Source organism: Entelurus aequoreus, linkage group LG17, assembly GCF_033978785.1.
Source record: "Entelurus aequoreus isolate RoL-2023_Sb linkage group LG17, RoL_Eaeq_v1.1, whole genome shotgun sequence".
NCBI classification, from domain to species: Eukaryota; Metazoa; Chordata; class Actinopteri; order Syngnathiformes; family Syngnathidae; genus Entelurus; species Entelurus aequoreus.
The window spans coordinates 48333770-48354064 of NC_084747.1; the positions used below are offsets into that span (position 1 = coordinate 48333770).

Below are 20295 nucleotides of genomic sequence, written 5' to 3' on the forward strand. Positions count from 1 at the left end.
ACTGACATTACAACGGTATCATTAAGATTTAGGTGCAACCGACATTAGTTAAGTCAGTATAATTTAATGTTAATGTTATGTTGACAGTACATTTTGGTTCAAATAATGTTTAAAGCAGTGGTTCTTAACCTTGTTGGAGGTCCCGAAACCCCACTGGTTTCATATGCGCATTCACCGAACCTTTCTTTATGCTAGGTTCACACCAACGGCGCTTTGACGGCGCTTTAAAGCGGCATGCAAAGCGGCGTTATAGCGTAACAAAGCCTGATTAAAGCGTTAGGGTCCTAATGGATCGTGGGAAAGCTCGTAGTGAAGCGGGACATGCGGCAAGTTCGCCAAAAAATTTTAAACGGTTTAAAAAAATTCTGCGCTCTGTCAAGAATGGAATAAAACGCCAAGAGCGTATCAAAGCATGACAAAGCCTGACAAAGCTCAGCAAAACTTGACTAAAAGCGTAGGAAAGCTTAACAGATCTTGGTTCAAAGCGCGGACCCCTACAAATAGGAAGTGACTGTGATATTGACTAGTGCAGGGGTCGGCAACCCGCGGCTCTAGAGCCATGCGGCTCTTTAGCGCCGCCCTAGTGGCTCTCTGAAGCTTTTTCAAAAATGTATGAAAAATGGAAAAAGATGAGGGGAAAAAAAATAAATTTTTTGTTCTAATATGGTTTCTGTAGGAGGACAAACATGACACAAACCTCCTTAATTGTTATAAAGCACACTGTTTGTATTAAACATGCTTCACTGATTCGAGTATTTGGCGAGCGCCGTTTTGTCCTACTCATTTTGGCGGTCCTTGAACTCACCTTAGTTTGTTTACAATGTATAACTTTCTCCGACTTCCTAGGACGTGTTTTATGCCACTTCTTTTTCTGTCTCATTTTGTCCACCAAACTTTTAACGTTGTGCGTGAATACACAAAGGTGAGTTTTGTCGGTGTTATTGACTTGTGTGGAGTGCTAATCAAACATATTTGGTCACTGCATGACTGCAAGCTAATCGATGCTAACATGCTAGCTATATGTACATTTGGGGAATTATGCCTCATTTGTAGCTATATTTGAGCTCATTTAGTGTCCTTTAAGTCTTCTCAATTCAATGTATATATCATGACACACTATCTGTATGTAATATGGCTTCTAATTTGTTGCGGCTCCAGACAGATTTGTTTTTGTATTTTTGGTCCAATATGGCTCTTTCAACATTTTGGGTTGCCGATCCCTGCCCTAGTGTCCAAAAAACTCTAAATTAAGTCTTTGTTACTTAGAATATGTTCCCCATACTAAAGTGTTGTTAAGAAGAAACTAATTCATGGTGAATATGTCCCCCATACTAAAGTGTTACTTTTTGTTTTTGTTTTTTTGTTGCTGAAAATGTTGGCTCGTTACGTAATCTCTAAACCACATTAGGTGGTATACATATATATATAAATATATATATATATATATATACTGCATTTGCGCCACTACAGCTGCCGGCCGTTAGGGGGCAGTCGTCAGGCGGCGTGGAGAAGCTCCCGCCACACTTGCACACACATATACTGCAATAACCACAATAATACCAATAATAAACAGCATTTACCTCTTTAACCTGCATTTACACGCCTAAATGTACACATAGAAGGCGTCATTATCACTTTAATTAGATGCACGACCTTAAGGAGGTAACCTTATCAGGCATGCTATTTTATATGTTTTTAAATGATTTAAAGTAAGTAGACTTAATGCAGATATAGATGTATTTCACGCATGCAGAGGGAGGCGGCATCTCTCTCTTACCCCCTCTCTCTCTCTCTCTCCCTCCCTCTCTCTCTCTCCCCACGCAGCGTGCACTTTCAGTCAGGCAGTGACGCGGGCGCACAGTCGCGCCATTCACTCCAACCTGCGCCTATTTGGACCTGACCGGAGGAAGGCTTCGCATCCTGTTGATATTTTTGCACTTTTGGGTGTTTTTCGCTTACCAACCACCCCCCCACCCCCGAGCCGTGATTAAACCTTTTTTTTTTTTTTTTTTGGGTTGGTATTATTTACCCCCGCTTTCCCCTGCCGTGGACTGAGGAGTTTCGTGGGTGTTTGACATGGGGAGAAGTGCGCAGAGACGCGGCGGTGCCGGACTCGGGTCGCCGGGCGGCGTCCTCGTCTTGCGGCTGCTGCTGCTGCTGGGCTGCGGGGTGCACGCAGGACTCGGACAGGGTGAGTTTTTTTTTGCATGTGTGCGTGGAAGATGCGTGGAAAGGAGAACACGCGTGTCTCCCAATTTTTTTTATTTTTAAAAAAAAAAATTTCAAGCGTGTGCTAATTGTGCGAATGATGAGGAGGAATCACTTTTATTATTTGCAAAAAACTCATTTTGAAGGCTTGAAGTACATTTGAAGTAATACAGGGAATGCTTGCAGAGTATTTAGGGTGAATTTGTGTCTTTTTTTTTTTTTTGCTGTGGACTTGACTTGGTTTGCACAAACTTTTTTTTTGCAATCAAAACATTTTATTTTTCATTTTGAAAAAAAAAAAATCCAATCCAATGTCAGCCTTTTCCCTTTAATGTTGCACCTTTTTTTTTTTATTGAATCTTAAGAGTACGCCGCAGACCCATACAGATAGACCTGTGTTTCTTAACCATAGGGCCCATTGTAGGCTGCGAGGTGAAGTACTATTGACATGAAGTGCTGCATGTAAAAAAAATACCATTATGTAAAGTACAATTGACATGGCCAGTAAGTATTATTGGCATGACCAAAGTATTGCACTGTATATAAAAGTACCGTTGACATGGCCAAAGTATTTAAGGTAAAAATACCATTGGCATGACCAAAGTATTGTACTCTATATAAAAATACAGTTGACATGACCAAAATACTTAAGGTAAAAGTACTATTGGCATGAACAAAGTACTTAAAGCAAAAGTACTATTGGCATGACCAAAGTATTGTACTCTATATAAAAGTACCATTGACATAGCCAAAGTACTTAAAGCAAACATATTATTGGCCTGACCAAAGTATTGTACTGTATATAAAAGTACCATTGACATGGCCAACGTATTTAAGGTAAAAGTACTATTGGCATGACCAAAGTACTTAAAGCAAAAGTACTATTGGCATGACCAAAGTATTTAAGGTAAAAGTACTATTGGCATGAACAAAGTACTTAAAGCAAAAGTACTGTTGGCATGACCAAAGTATTGTACTCTATATAAAAATACAGTTGACATGACCAAAGTACTTAAGGTAAAAGTACTATTGGCATGACCAAAGTATTGTACTCTATATAAAAGTACCGTTGACATGGCCAAAGTATTTAAGGTAAAAATACCATTGGCATGACCAAAGTATTGTACTCTATATAAAAATACAGTTGACATGACCAAAATACTTAAGGTAAAAGTACTATTGGCATGAACAAAGTACTTAAAGCAAAAGTACTATTGGCATGACCAAAGTATTGTACTCTATATAAAAGTACCATTGACATAGCCAAAGTACTTAAAGCAAACATATTATTGGCCTGACCAAAGTATTGTACTGTATATAAAAGTACCATTGACATGGCCAAAGTATTTAAGGTAAAAGTACTATTGGCATGACCAAAGTACTTAAAGCAAAAGTACTATTGGCATGACCAAAGTATTTAAGGTAAAAGTACTATTGGCATGAACAAAGTACTTAAAGCAAAAGTACTGTTGGCATGAACAAAGTACTTAAGGTAAAAGTACTATTGGCATGACCAAAGTATTGTACTCTATATAAAAGTACCGTTGACTTGGCCAAAGTATTTAAGGTGAAAGTACTATTGGCATGACCAAAGTATTGTACTCTATATAAAAATACAGTTGACATGACCAAAATACTTAAGGTAAAAGTACTATTAGCATGAACAAAGTACTTAAAGCAAAAGTACTATTGGAATGACCAAAGTACTGTACTCCATATAAAAGTACCATTGACATGACCAAAGTACTTAAAGCAAATGTATTGGCATGACCAAAATATTGTACTCTATATAAAAGTACCAGTCACATGGCCAAAGTACTTAAAGTAAAAGTACTATTGGTATGACCAAAGTATTGTACTCTATATAAAAGTACCATTGACATGGACAAAGTACTTAAAGCAAACATATTATTGGCATGGCCATAGTATTGTACACTATATAAAAATACCATTGACATGGCCAAAGTACTTAAAGCAAACATATTATTGGCATGACCAAAGTATTGTACACTATATAAAAATACCATTGACATGGCCAAAGTACTTAAAGCAAACATACTATTGGCATGACCAAAGTAATGTACTCTATATAAAAGTACCATTGACATGACCAAAGTACTTAAAGCAAAAGTACTATTGGTATGACCAAAGTATTGTACTCTATACAAAAGTACAATTGACATGGCCAAAATACTTAAAACAAAAGTACTATTGGCTAGACCAAAGTATTGTACGCTATATAAAAGTACCATTGACATGGCCAAAGTACTTAAAGCAAAAGTACTATTGGCATGACCAAAGTATTGTATTCTATATACAAGTACCGTTGACATGACCAAAGTACCTAAAGTCAAAGTAATGTTGGCGTGACCAAAGTACTTGAAGTAAAAGTACTATTGGCTATATGTAAAGACCAAAGTATTGTACTGTATGTAAAAGTACTATCTATATGACCAAAGTACTGTAGTGTATGATAAAGTACTGTATATAAAATTGATATTGACAAAATCAGGGTATCACATTCCATGTAAAAGTACTATTGACATGATCAAAGTACTGTATGTAAAAGTACCATTGACGTGATTAAAGTACTGTTTGTAAAAGTATGCATTGGTTTACACTGAGTGGTGGTGGAGGTTATTGATGTTGAGAGTGGTCAATGATTGGAGATATTTGTCCATCAATGTGTTTCCTGATCAATACTGTATGATACACTTTAAGATACACAAAGGCCTGATCTACTAAACCTGTGCACAGAGTATGGTGTCTCTAAAGTGGGAGGGGCTAATTTTTACTCATTTTAAAAGGTGGTGATATAAAGCCAATTTTGAAATGTCATTTTCGGGGAACCCAAAATATAAAAATTTTCGCCACACTTGAGGCTTCTGCAAAATTTGACGATTTTCGCGCATGTTAAGGGCCTCAAAAGGGCGTCACAACTCGGAGAATAATAATAATAATGATAATTTTAAAAGCCAGCAATTTCAATAGGGTCCTTAGGGTGCTTGTTCCGCCGCTCGGGCTCTAACTATTTAACATGCACAATGTGATTTCAGTGTTTCCCCCACTATAGCTGAAAAAATAGTACAATAGCAATAGGAGAGACTGTTCATCCCTGAACACCATGGAGTTCATGTAGGCTTTATGATGCAGTTACATTATTATATCAACTATCAGAGACAGAGACTCTTCATTGAACATAATGTCCTTTTTTGCCGCTTCAACACAGCTCAATCAACAAAGAAAAAGGTAAAGTGAAATAACTTAGTTGTTAACTGTAGGTCAATAATGCTTGTCTTTCTCTCAGACAGACGGGGCTTTGCTGTCCGTAACACACACACACCGGACAGTGAGCTAACGTTACGCTAAAAGCTAATTTTAGCCTTGGCCTTAACAACAAAGAGCTGCGGGAAACCCTGGATTTATCAAGGCTGAAATTGTTTTGCGTCTTCATTTAGCGCGTCTGAAATTCTTATGCACGCGGCTGTGGGAAAAGCGGAGCTCGTGCTGCAAAGACAAACGTTGAAAGGAAGACACCGCCGTCTTATGTTTGTGTGTCGACATACGTATTTGTAAATAAAATATATTACAAATGTGTACTATTCAGCGATATTATTTTATGATTTTATAGCTGCTGGATGACGTAAGGGACTGATTAAAGCAAATTCTATTCATGTTTCATTTAGGAAAATGTAATATTATAATATATCGCCGATATAAACATCTTGCAACATGCATTGTCTTGTGTTTGGATCATTCCAGATGCATGAACGCACTGTGGTGTGGTGATGGCCCAGTCTTAGTAGATCACACACAACGCGCCCTCTAATCGTACGCACAATTTTATAGTTTGCATTCATTCGTTCATGTATTTATTTGACAGGGACCGTACAATTAAACGTTGCTACCCACAGGTTAACGATGTCGAAGTACATAAAACTTCGAGCCACAGGCTAATTTGCGACCGAGGTTGGGTCGCGAGGGCAGCAGCCTAAGCAGGGAAGCCCAGACTTCCCTCTCCCCAGCCACTTGGTCCAGCTCCTCCCGGGGGGATCCCGAGGCGTTCCCAGGCCAGCCGGGAGACATAGTCTTCCCAAAGTGTCCTGGGTCTTCCCCGTGGCCTTCTACCGGTTGGACGTGCCCGAAACACCTCCCTAGGGAGGCGTTCGGGTGGCATCCTGACCAGATGCCCGAACCACTTCATCTGGCTCCTCTCGATGTGGAGGAGCAGCGGCTTTAGTTTGAGCTCCTCCCGGACATACTTGCCAACCTTGAGACCTCCGAATTCGGGAGATTGAAAGGGGGGGGGGGGGGTTGAGGTAGACGTGGTGACGTGACTGGGCCGGCACGCTGTTTATATGGAGAAAAAGCGGACGTGACGACAGGCTGTCCTCACCCAGGTCCGCATTGACCTGGAGGGAGCATGCCTGTTGTCCGGCTGGAAATCAGGAGAAAATCGGGAGAATGGTTGACCCGGGAGATTTTCGGGATAGGCACTGAAATTCGGGAGTCTCCCGGAAAATTCGGGAGTGTTGGCAAGTATGCTCCCAGATGACAGAGTTTCTCACCCTATCTCTAAGGGAGAGCCCCGCCACCCGGCGGAGGAAGCTCATTTCGGCCGCTTGTACCCTTGATCTTGTCTTTTCGGTCATAACCCAAAGCTCATGACCATAGGTGAGGATGGGAACGTAGATCGACCGGTAAAGTGAGAGCTTTGCCTTCCGGCTCAGCTCCTTCTTCACCACAACGGATCGATACAGCGTCCGCATTACTGAAGACGCCGCACCGATCCGCCTGTCGATCTCACAATCCACTCTTCCCTCACTCGTGAACAAGACTCCGAGGTACTTGAACTCCTCCACTTGGGGCAAGATCTCCTCCCCAACCCGTAAATGGCACTCCACACTTTTTCCGGGCGAGAACCACGGACTCGGACTTGGAGGTGCCGATTCCCATCCCAGTCGCTTCACACTCGGCTGCGAACCGATCCAGTGAGAGTTGAAGACCCTGGCCAGATGAAGCCATCAGGACCACATCATCTGCAAAAAGCAGAGACCATAATCCTGCAGCCAACCAAACCAGATCCCCTCAACGCCCTGACTGCGCCTAGAAATTCTGTCCATAAAAGTTACAAACAGAATCGGTGACAAAGGGAGTCCAACCCTCACTGGAAACGGGTCCGACTTACTGCCGGCAATGCGGACCAAGCTCTGACACTGATAATACAATAAGACCATTGAAAATAATTGGCCCCATTTGTCCATACTACACCCAGATCTAGTACTCAAGCCGTTGAGTGCATGGTATTTGGATCTTAATAGATCAGGCTCGAAGTGTAAACAAGTCTGACTTTGGGACTGAACGACAAAGTTCACACAGTGGGGTGCCTGTGTACACGTTATCTTCTATAAACTCTTGTTTTCTTTCATGAGGTTTTTTTTGTCGTTGTATCTCACTGCTGTCAGTCAGGGGTTCTACAGGGGGCACACGGGGGTTGTTTGTGTTGCCTTTTCATGTTTTAAGACGAGCACAACATGGCGCCACAAAGTCAAGTATGCATTTCTGTTTTGTTCGTTCAAAAGTTGTGTCATTTTGGGGGGATAACTGCAGTCACACACAACTTGAGACACACGGAAATCGGGCGTTGTCGATTGTTTGTTTGCAGTAGTTAACTTATTTTTGTTCACTTGATGGACAGCAATGGTGAAATGGTTCACGATGGGCACAGTTTTGCCCCTGGAAGTGATATTTGAACATTATTTTAAAGGGACAACATGGGACTAACATGCATGTGTTTGTTGACTGCAGGATTGTTATTGCAGTTTTATTGTTATTATTGCCTTTTGGTGTGGTTTAACACATTGACTTTCATTGCTGGAAACCAAGTGATATTTAAATAATAATTACTAGAGATGTCCGATAATATCGGCCTTCCGATATTATCGGCCGATAAATGCTTTAAAATGTAATATCGGAAATTATCGGTATCGGTTTCAACCTCCCGATTTTCCCGGGAGACTCCCGAATTTCAGTGCCCCTCTCGAAAATCTCCCGGGGCAACCATTCTCCCGATTTCCACCCGGACAACATTATTGGGGGCGTACCTTAAAGGCACTGCCTTTAATGTCCTCTACAACCTGTCGTCACGTCCGCTTTTCCTCCATACAAACAGCGTGCCGGCCCAGTCACATAATATATGCGGATTTTACACACACATAAGTGAATGCAATGCATACTTGGTCAACAGCCATACAGGTCACACTGAGGGTATCCGTATAAACAACTTTAACACTGTTACAAATATGCGCCACACTGTGAACCCACACCAAACAAGAATGACAAACACATTTCGGGAGAACATCCGCACCGTAACACAACATAAACACAACAGTACAAATACCCAGAACCCCTTGCAGCACTAACTCTTCCGGGACGCTACAATATACACATGTTACATTGCTTAATGCATCCAGCGGGGCATCACAACAAAATTAGGCATAATAATGTGTTAATTCCACGACTGTATATATCGGTATCGGTTGATATCGGAATCTGTAATTAAGAGTTGGACAATATTGGAATATCGGATATCGGCAAAAAAAAGCCATTATCGGACATCTCTAATAATTACTGCATAGCATAAATACATTTCCATACTAAAAAAAAAATAACAGACCAAACTAAATGTAGTAAACCTGAAAAAAGTAGTTATTCTCAGGTTTCTCTATGTCAACATTTTCAAAGTTTGCACCTTTTTGTTACACTTTATTAAGCATTTCTTACATATTCCTTTTTTTATTTTTATTTTTTATTTTTTTGCAATTTTTTTTTAAAGAGGTTATTGTTGAGTGCGTATTGTGATTTTACAATTTTGTTCACATTGACTGTTTTTTTTTCTCCCATGGTTGTGTTGACATTTCCTTTCCTTTCTGCCTTGATAGCTGAGGGGATTATAATCAGAGGAAGGTTACATTTGGCAATTTTTTTTTTTAAACATATGCAAACACATTTCTCCTGGTCCATATTTTCCACAAGTCATAAAAAATATCAATAATTATCAATATCGACCAATATAAAAAACATATATTGTGATGATTATTATCCATATCGCCCCTAGCCATATATGACACCCTTCTTCTCTTCCACTTATATGGAGACACACAATGTTCATTTTGATTGTTGATAGTTAATACAGAGTGGCATTATGGTCCTTTTATCCTCATCTCAATTAAAGTTTCCCGGTGACTCAATTAAAGCGATCAGAATAGATCAGATAGTTTTCTGGATTTTTCTTCTACCATTTTATTGTGTGAATGCTCCAAAGCAGGTTTTTCTTCTTTTTCTCCAGCTGTTGGCGCGCTCTACAGTCCACATTTTTCTCCCGATTCAAACCGTTCCAACTTCAAACTGTTTAGCCTATTCGGGAATCGCGGGCTTTCCCAGATTTCCCAGAATTTCAGGTTTTCCGGGACATTTTTCCCGTTCAAACTTCCACCATTTCCGCATTTTTCAACTTATTCGTACAACAGCACCTTCAACACATTCCACCATCCTGGAAATTTAAAGGCCTACTGAAAGCCACTACTACCGACCACGCAGTCTGATAGTTTATATATCAATGATGAAATCTTAACATTGCAACACATGCCAATACGGCCGGGTTAACTTATAAAGTGCAATTTTAAATTTCCCGCCAAACTTCCGGTTGAAAAAGCCTTTGGAGGATGACGTATGCGCGTGACGTAGCCCGGGGAACAGAGGTATGCCTTCCCCATTGAATACAATACAAAAAAGCTCTGTTTTCATTTCATAATTCCACAGTATTCTGGACATCTGTGTTGTTGAATCTTTTGCAATTTGTTTAATGAACAATGGAGACTGCAAAGAAGAACGTTGTAGGTGGGATCGGTGTATTAGCGGCTGGCTGTAGCAACACAACACAAGGACTACTTACTTGGATAGCAGACGCCTAGCCGATGCAAGCCGCGGCCACCGCACGGATGATCGGGTGAAGTACTTCGTCGCGCCGTCGATCGCTGGAACGCAGGTGAGCACGGGTGTTGATGAGCAGAGCAGATGAGGGCTGGCTGGCGTAGGTGGAGCGCTAATATTTTTAGCATAGCTCTGTGAGGTCCGGTTGCTAAGTTGCTAAGTTAGCCTTAGCGTCGTTAGCAACAGCATTGTTAAGCTTTGCCAGACTGAGATCTATTAACCGTGTAGTTACATGTACATGGTTTAATAGTATTGTTGATCTTCTGTCTATCCTTCCAGTCAGGGATTTATTTATTTTGTTTCTATCTGCATTTGAGACAGATGCTATCACGTTAGCTCCTGCTAAAGAGCTTCGTCGATGTATTGTCGTGGAGATAAAAGTCACTGTGAATGTCCATTTCACGTTCTCGACTCTCATTTTCAAGAGGATATAGTATCCGAGGTGGTTTAAAATACAAATCCGTGATCCACAATAGAAAAAGGAGAGACTGTGGAATCCAATGAGCCAGCTTGTACCTAAGTTACGGTCAGAGCGAAAAAATATATGTATTTCACTGCATTCTAGTCCGTCACTCTAACGTTCCTCATCCACGAATCTTTCACCCTCGCTCAAATTAATGGGGTAACCGTCGCTTTCTCGGTCCGAATAGCTCTAGCTGCGTTGAAAACAATAGGAAAATATGAGGGAGTGAACAACTGACAACGCCACGCTACTTCCGGTAGGGGCAAGGCTTTTTTTTATCAGAGACCAAAAGTTGCGAACTTTATCGACGTTGTTCTCTACTAAATCCTTTCAGCAAAAATATGTCAATATCGCAAAATGATCAAGTATGACACATAGAATGGATCTGCTATCCCCGTTTAAATAAAAAAAAATCATCTCAGTAGGCCTTTAAACTACCTTTTTTCCAAGTTAAAAAAAAATCCAGAATTTTCCAGAATTCCTGGTTTTCCAAAGCCCTATTTCCACCCTTCATTCTGTCGAATACTCCTTCCACATTTCTCAACGCATTTCAACCGTTATGATTTGTACATTTGTGCTTGTTCTATTTTTAAACAAAGAACACAAACTGATGTTGTCTTTATTTTTAAGTTATCGTGCCGTGATTTTACCAGTCCGGCCCACTCGGGAGTAGATTTTTTTCTCCGTGTGGCCCCCCGATTTAAAAATGAGTTTGACACCCCTGGGCTAAATGGTGAAAAGTCTCCTTGTTTCCGTGCTGAATGGTCGCAGCCACGTTCCACCGTTCAGCTGCTGGGGAGGCTGGAAGGAGGGTGGGCGGGGTTACTGGCGGCGTTCGAGGTTGTGTTTCTGTCGGTGTCATTCCCCAGCTTCTGGTTACATGACATGATTCATATTGCATTGCCTTTTGGTTCAAAGTCACACACACACACACACACACACACACACACACACACACACACACACACACTTAGCTTTTTCACTTCAAAATGAAGGAGTTGGCATTGGATGTGACGCTTGGCATAAGACCAGTGTGTTGAAGTTGTGCGTCAGTGTGGGTGGATGTCAGCGTGTAGGTGTGTATTTGTCAGCTTAGGATATTAGGCGTGTGTACGTGTGGGTGTGTGTGTTTGCACGTATGTGCCAGACAACATGTCCGTACGTAAGGGTGTGTGTGTGTGTGTTTTTCTATGTGTGCGTGAACTTGGCGTAGTTGCAGCACTATGGTGGAGATCACGTGGTGTTTTGTTTGTTTGTTTGTGTGTGTGTGTGTGTGTGTGTGTGTGTTCTTGTATTTCTACCCTTCTTGAGACATCAACGAGGAAAAGTACCTTCCATATGAGCAAGTTAGGGCCTAAATCATGGTCCCAATACGGAAAACCATTGCATCTGATAGACAGCCAAATACTAGAGTCCGTGAACATTGCTCCAAAGTCAGGATTGTTTTGTTGATTTAATGTGCATACAAAATTGACAGGTGCAAAGGCAGCAATATATGATAAAACAAAAGAAGGACTTCCCTATTCATCCCCGGAAAAAACCCGCCAGGTGAACAGTTGATTTTACGACTTCCGACGTAAGACAACCCGCGTCTCATATGTGACCATAGGATGAACAAATGCACCACGATACTAAGACTATGGTGGCCATTAACAGTTAGCTTCCACAGCTGGGTTGCCCAAAGTGCGGCACTGGGGGCCATCTGTGGTCCGTGACTCCTTTGTCATTACAAAAAACAAAAAATAGAGATCTCGTTTGCACCCCTGGTGGGGAAATCTATCTAAATTAGGGTGGTCCCAAAAAGGAGGGATTGTCGGTTTTAAAAGTACTCCCTCTCTGGCCAACATATGAAATAACAAGTGTGTGTAAAAATTTGAAGTGCTCCCCTCTGGCCAACATATGTAATAACAAGTGAGTGTAAAAATTTGAAGTGCTCCTCCTCTGGCCAACATATGAAATAACAAGTGTGTGTAAAAATTTGAAGTGATCCCCCTCTGGCCAACATATGTAAAAACAAGTGTGTGTAAGAAATTGAAAAGTGCACCCTTTGGCCAAAATTAATTAATTAAAAATAAATAAATAAATAAAATTAAAAAAAAAAAAAAAAAAAAAAAAAATATATATATATATATATATATATATATATATATATATATATATATATATATATATATATATATATATATATATATATATATATATATATAGAGACATACTGTAATAACTTGAAGAAAATAATGAAGATTAAAAACCAGTTACAAACAAAACTAAAAGCAGTCTTTTTCTCACAATGACTTTTTTCTTATAAAATTGGGAACAATTTCTCATATTCTGTGTGTTTCTGTAATATTGCAATATTTTCTCGTAAAATTGTTACCTTTTTATGTTAAAGTATTACTTTTTTTTAATGCAAAATTCTGACTTTTATCGCAATATTGCCATTTTTTTTTTTGTTCTGGTAAAATGTTCACTTTTTTTTTAGCAAAATGATCAACGTAACATTTCGATCATTGTTATATTGCCAAAATTTTAAAATTGTGATTTTTGTCGAGTAAAATTACGACTCTTTTCATAAAATTGCCAAAATGTTAAGCTTTTCTTGTAAAATTGCGACTGTTAATGAGTAAAATTCCAACTTTTGTCATAATATTGTACAAATGTTCAAATGTACATATTCTGTCTGTTTCTGTAATATTGCAATATTTTCTCGTAAAATTATTACTTTTTTTATGTAAAACTATTACTTTTTTTTAATGCAAAATGGTGACATTTGTCATATAAAATTCTGACTTTTAACGCAATATTGCCAATTTTTTTGTTGTTCTGGTAAAATAGTGACTTTTTTTGAGCAAAATGATCAAAGTAACATTCCGATCATTGTTATATTGCCAACATTTTCAAATTTAGATTTTTGTCGAGTAAAATTAGGACTCTTTTCATAAAATTGCCAAAATGTTAAGCTTTTCTTGTAAAATTGCGACTGTTAATGAGTAAAATTCCAACTTTTGTCATTATATTGTACAAATGTTCAAATGTACATATTCTGTCTGTTTCTGTAACATTGCAATATTTTCTCGTAAAATGATTACTTTTTTTATGTAAAATTATTCCTTTTTTTTAATGCAAAATGGTGACATTTGTCATATAAAATTCAGACTTTTATCGCAATATTGCCAATTTTTCTGTTGTTCTGGTAAAAGTGTGACTTTTTTTGAGCAAAATTATCAAAGTAACATTCCGATAATTTTTATATTGCTAACATTTTAAAATTGTGATTTTTGTCGAGTAAAATTACGACTCTTTTCATAAAATTGCTAAAATGTTAAGCTTTTCTTGTAAAACTGCGACTGTTAATGAGTAAAATTCCAACTTTTGTCATAATGTTGTACAAATGTTCAAATGTACATATTCTGTCTGTTTCTGTAACATTGCAATATTTTCTCGTAAAATGATTACTTTTTTTATGTAAAACTATTACTTTTTTTTTAATGCAAAATGGTGACATTTGTCATATAAAATTCTGACTTTTATCGCAATATTGCCACTTTTTTTTTGTTGTTCTGGTAAAATAGTGACTTTTTTTTTAGCAAAATTATCAAAGTAACATTCCGATCATTTTTATATTGCTAATATTTTAAAATTTTGATTTTTGTCTAGTAAAATTAGGACTCTTTTCATAAAAATTGCCAAAATGTTAAGCTTTTCTTGTAAAATTGCGACTGTTAATGAGTACAATTCCAACTTTTGTCATAATATTGTACAAATGCTCAGTTTTTCTTGTAAAATGTAGACTTGCGTTGAGTGAAATGACAACTTTTATTATAATACTGCCGAAATTTAAAGTTTTTCTTGTGAAATTGTGACCTTCTTGTGAAATTCCAACTCATTTTTCACAACAAGCTTTTTTATATTTGCATAGTATGTATATATTATTAATGTTGTAAATACAAATCTTTATATATCTAGAAAGGGTGGTCCTAAAGAGGTAGGCATTTTTCGGAGGTCTCATGAAGGTAACAAATACAATTGTGTGTGTGTGTGTGTGTGTGTGTGTGTGTGTGTGTGTGTGTGTGTGTGTGTGCGCGCGCGTGCGTGTGTGTGTGTGCGCGTGCACGTGCAGTTGGCATTATGATACTGCCAGAGCGCTCCCGCTGTCAGCCATTATGCCGTGATCCTGTCCCATGGTGCACTGCAGCCATTCAGGGTTCACAGCTTGGCGCTCCGCACGCAGCTGGGGCAATATTCAAATAGGCTAACGGGCCGGTTTGATTGGTTGCTTTAAAGCGGCCAATGACTGGCATAAGCAGGGACCTCCGGAGTTTGTTAATGGGGAGAAATGTTGAGAGATGAGTGTCCATTTGATCGACGCTCGGAGTGCAAAAAGTCAATTTTTCATCAAAGAACAACGTCAATCTAATTTCTATTCACGCAATTCATCTCTGACACCCGCTATGCTGCTCACAGCCACTAGGTGGCAAATTTTTATGGTACGTGAGTCTTGCTATGATATGCCGTGATACCGCTTTCTCCTGTTTTCACCCTAGCTTGCACATTAATTGTTTTTCGTGATCAATACAAATAGTGTTTATAGAATATATATATATATATGTGTTTCCCACACATTCATTTATTTGTGGCGGCCACGAAAGAATTACGTCCGCCGCAAATAAAAAAATAAAAATAAAAAACAATTTTTTGTATTTTTTTTTTTTTTGTTCTGTCCAGCTTCTCAGGCAAATCATATAGTTGATGTAGATGCCCATATAGACTGTTCAGATTTACTTTACAAAAGAGAAGTGTAGGATACTTCTCTTGTTGCCTTATGTGTATTTGACCACTACTGTTTTCTGTTTATTTGTTACTGACTGTGGCAGGACACCTCTGCCTCTGTTTCACTTTATGTTGCTGGTAAATAATATGGTTGTAGTAGTAGGCTAAAGTTGAATTATTTAGTATGCACTAATTAAAGGGGCAGAGCTTTAAGAGACATTTTAGCTTTTATATTTTATAAGATATATTTCTTGTAAGAACCACAATTAATAAATATATTTCAGTGAATAACTTATTGTTCAAATCTGTATATAAATATGTACATAAAGTGTTGTAATTATATTGTAAAATGGATGGATGGATGGAACAAAACTGTTATTATTAATTAGTAAGTTTACATTTTTTGAGTCTTTTTAGAGAAAATCATATCATTGTAGTAAATTATGCAAATTACTCGATGATTTTATGGTGACCACGCCCATAGCCACGCCCCCACCGCCACAGGTATCTTGGCAGTTTATGGGAAACACTGATATATATATATATATATGGGATCTGAGCCGAGGATGTCGTTGTGGCTTGTGCAGCCCTTTGAGACACTCGTGATTTAGGGCTATATAAGTAAACATCGATTGATTGATTTATATTTTTTATTATTTTTACTATTATGAAAATGAATCCCTTTTGAAGTACGTAACAGGATTTTCACTGATTTTGATCACTTTTTATTTTTTTAAAATTTTGTTTATTACCATATAATGCAACGAGCGAGAGAGCATACGCTGAACTTTGACTCAGTGGATTATTTTGAGCCTTTCCATTTCTTTATTTTCTTTATTCAGTACAATCATCATAAACTGGAATGCCTTAAACATATATAGCACAGCTACTGTACTACCTTCTGGATTATTTTGAGTCTTTCTGTTTTTACTATTCAAGGTGGCGGTTATCACAGATAACCGGCGGGAGGATGGATTTCATGACATGGTGTCAGCGCTCGTGCCCGTAGCAATTACTTTGTTGATTATTTTGAGTTTTTCCATTTTCATTTTAATAAGGCGGCGGTTATCATCGCCATCTGAAGGGATGCCGGATTCTATGACACAGCGTCAGTGCGTGCCTTTGCTTGTGCATGAGCGAGCATACTTTGGACTTTGAATTTGTGGATTATTTTGAGTTTTTCCATTTTCATTTAATAAGGCGGCGGTAATCATCGCCATCTGACGGGAGGCCGGATTCCATGACACAGCGTCAGTGCGTGCCTTTGCTTGTGCATGAGCGAGCATACTTTGGACTTTGAATTTGTGGATTATTTTGAGTTTTTCCAATTTCATTTAATAAGGCGGCGGTTATCATCGCCATCTGACGGGAGGCCGGGTTCCATGACACAGCGTCAGTGTGTGCCTTTGCTTGTGCATGAGCGAGCATACTTTGGACTTTGAATTTGTGGATTATTTTGAGTTTTTCCATTTTCATTAAATAAGGCGGCGGTTATCATCGCCATCTGACGGGAGGCCGGATTCCATGACACAGCGTCAGCGCGTGCCTTTGCTTGTGCATGAGCGAGCATACTTTGGACTTTGAATTTGTGGATTATTTTGAGTTTTTCCATTTTCATTTTAATAAGGTGGTGGTTATCATCGCCATCTGACTGGAAGCCGGATTCCATGACACAGCGTCAGCGCGTGCCTTTGCTTGTGCATGGGCGAGCATACTTTGGATTTTGAATTTGTGGATTATTTTGAGTTTTTCCATTTTCATTTTAATAAGGTGGCGGTTATCATCGGCATCTGACTGGAAGCCGGATTCCATGACACAGCGTCAGTGCGTGCCTTTGCTTGTGCATGAGCGAGCATACTTTGGACTTTGAATTTGTGGATTATTTTGAGTTTTTCCATTTACATTTAATAAGGCGGCGATTATCATCGCCATCTTATGGGAGGCCGGATTCCATGACACAGCGTCAGCGCGTGCCTTTGCTTGTGCATGGGCGAGCATACTTTGGACTTTGAATTTGTGGATTATTTTGAGTTTTTCCATTTTCATTTAATAAAGTGGCGGTTATCATCGCCATCTGACAGGAGGCCGGGTTGCATGACACAGCGTCAGTGCGTGCCTTTGCTTGTGCATGAGCGAGCATATTTTGGACTTTATATTTGTGGATTATTTTGAGTCTTTCTGTATATTTCTCCCAGGCAAATTGGTTGGCATCGTAAATAACCGTCAGGGGGAGCAATCACATTGCTTATCAATTTACAAACTTACGAATAAGAATCGCGATTGTTTATCAACCTGCTCAGTGGCCTAGTGGTTAGAGTGTCCGACCTGAGATCGGTAGGTCGTGAGTTCAAACCCCGGCAGAGTCATACCAAAGACTATAAAAGTGGGACCCATTACCTTCATCAAGGGTTGGAATTGGGGGTTAAATCACCCAAAAATATCTATGCTGGCTCATAGCCACCAGAGTGGCCTCTCGCATCCTAGGCCGTCTTACAAAGTTCCGGTCCCAAATCCACACCTGTCTTGGGGAGACCGGGTCCGGCGACAGCGTCTTTTTAAACGCTCTCTGGCATTTTTAATTCTCCATTTAATTTTTGACTTTACCGTCTCTGCATGAGGGCGAGAGGAGGGTGGAAGGAGGGATGAATGCATGACGAAAGTGGGGGAGATCTCTCTGGGTGGTTTGTACCGGCTTTGATCACTCCACTTGGACTCGACAAGCTGACTGACGCACACACACACACACACGCACACACACACACACACACACACACACACAGCAAGTGACTGCTACATCCAACAATGCTGCATTTTGTCTGTGAACGTCCATGCTAGTGTGTGTGCATGTGTGTGTGTGTGTGTGTGTGTGTGTGTGTGTGTTCTGGCAATGCTTACTTAATGGGGACATGGCTCTGTTTACACAGTCACCTTTAGGGGCCCTCTGATGGTATGAGGACAAAAAAAAACAGGTCCCCTAAAGGGAAACTTTTTAAAATCATTCTGAGGATCTAGGGATGATGTTTGATAAGAAATTATCGAGTTCGAGCCCATTATCAAATCCTCTTATCGAACCGATTCCTTATCGATTCTCTTATCGAGTCCAGATAGGTTGTTGTATATGGAGAAAAAAACCCACAATATTTTGTTTAACTAAAGCTCACTTGTATTTTATAAGAAAAAAATACAATAAAATAAATAAATAAATATTGACTGTTGTTACCCCCCTAAAAAAATAAAATAAAATAAATAAATATTGACTGTTGTTACCCAAAGTATATTAAGTGGGATTTTTCAGAAAAACAAATATATACAGTAACACAAAAACAACCTGTCTCTGTGACCACTATAGGTGTACAAATAATAATATCGTGTTAAATAAACTCAGTCCCTTGGGCACAAAACTGAAAATAATACAGCTCTCCAAAAAGTGCACTTCTGCTGCTATTGGAACATCCTTCTGGGGTCCATCAGTGTGGCCTCCTCCAAGAATTATTTCACGTCCTTGTCCTGGAGGGAAAATGAGGGACAGACACAGCATAGAATTAGGGGGGAAATTAGCTGAATGTGGTATGGTATTTTTATTGTATTTTTTTTTTGTCATAAAGAAATACAATCATGTGTGCTTACGGACTGTATCCCTGCAGACTGTATTGATCTATATTGATATATAATGTAGGAACCAGAAATATTAATAACAGAAAGAAACAACCCTTTTGTGCTAATGAGTGTGAATGAGTGTGAATGGGGGAGGGAGTTTTTTTTGGGTTGGTGCACTAATTGTAAGTGTATCTTATGTTTTTTATGTTGATTTAATAAAAAAATAAAAAATTAAAATAGTATTATTTTTATTTATTTATTTTTTTTATTTCTTGTGCGGCCCAGTACCAATCGATCCACGGACCGGTACCGGGCCACGGCCCGGTGGTTGGGGACCACTGGTGTAGGCTGCAAGATCAGCACATTACTTCATCAATCCAGAGATTTAAAGACGTGTATGAGCTAACTGGGCAGTGGTCATTTTCTTGTAAAATTATTACTTTTTTAAGTAAAATAATTACTTTTTTTAATGCAAAATGGTGACATTTTTCATATAAAATTCTGACTTTTATCGCAATATTGCCACTTTTTCTGTTGTTCTGGTAAAATAGTGACTTTTTTTTTAGCAACATTATCAAAGTAACATTCCGATCATTGTTATATTGTCAACATTTTTAAATTCTGATTTTTGTCGAGTAAAATTACGACTCTTTTTGTAAAATTGCCAAAATGCTAAGCTTTTTTTGTAAAATTGGGACTGTTAATAAGTAAAATTCCAACTTTTGTCATAATATTGTACAAATGTTCAAATGTACATATTCTGTCTGTTTCTGTAATATTGCAATATTTTCTCGTAAAATTATTACTTTTTTATGTAAAATGATTACTTTTTTTTAATGCAAAATGGTGACATTTGTCATATAAAATTCTGACTTTTATTGCAATATGGCCCATTTTTTTGTTGTTCTGGTAAAATAGTGACTTTTTTTGGAGCAAAATTATCAAAGTAACATTCCGATCATTGTTATATTGCCAACATTTTAAAATTGTGATTTTTGTCGTATTTTTTTGTAAAATGAAGCCATGCCTTGAGGCGTTTTTTCCGGTCCATTGTTGTTGCTGCTTTCTGTATCTGCCGCCTAATGACTGAGCTACGTCATTTCCTGGGACGTGCCACAGGGCATTTCCTGTGGGACGGGATTCAAATAAAGAACCAACTCTTTTTCTTTACTATAGGGGGCCTCGATAACGGGATTCGAGTCCGTGGAATCGGTTCTTTTCTTATCGAACAATCGGGAGGATTTTACCAAATTTTTTTTATGCCT

The 20295-nt window shown here is 38.8% G+C and overlaps 1 protein-coding gene across 1 annotated transcript in view; it reads left to right on the plus strand.

Moving 5' to 3' along the window:
* Nucleotides 1-873: 873 nt before the first annotated feature.
* unc5ca (unc-5 netrin receptor Ca) overlaps nt 874-20295 on the plus strand; it is a 625472-nt gene continuing 606050 nt past the window's right edge. Inside the window, exons 1-2 of the mRNA XM_062025826.1 lie at nt 874-922; nt 1825-2191. Of these exons, the coding sequence (XP_061881810.1) occupies nt 2077-2191 (115 nt within the window). The 5' untranslated portion in view covers nt 874-922; nt 1825-2076. The remainder of the gene's footprint in view (nt 923-1824; nt 2192-20295) is intronic.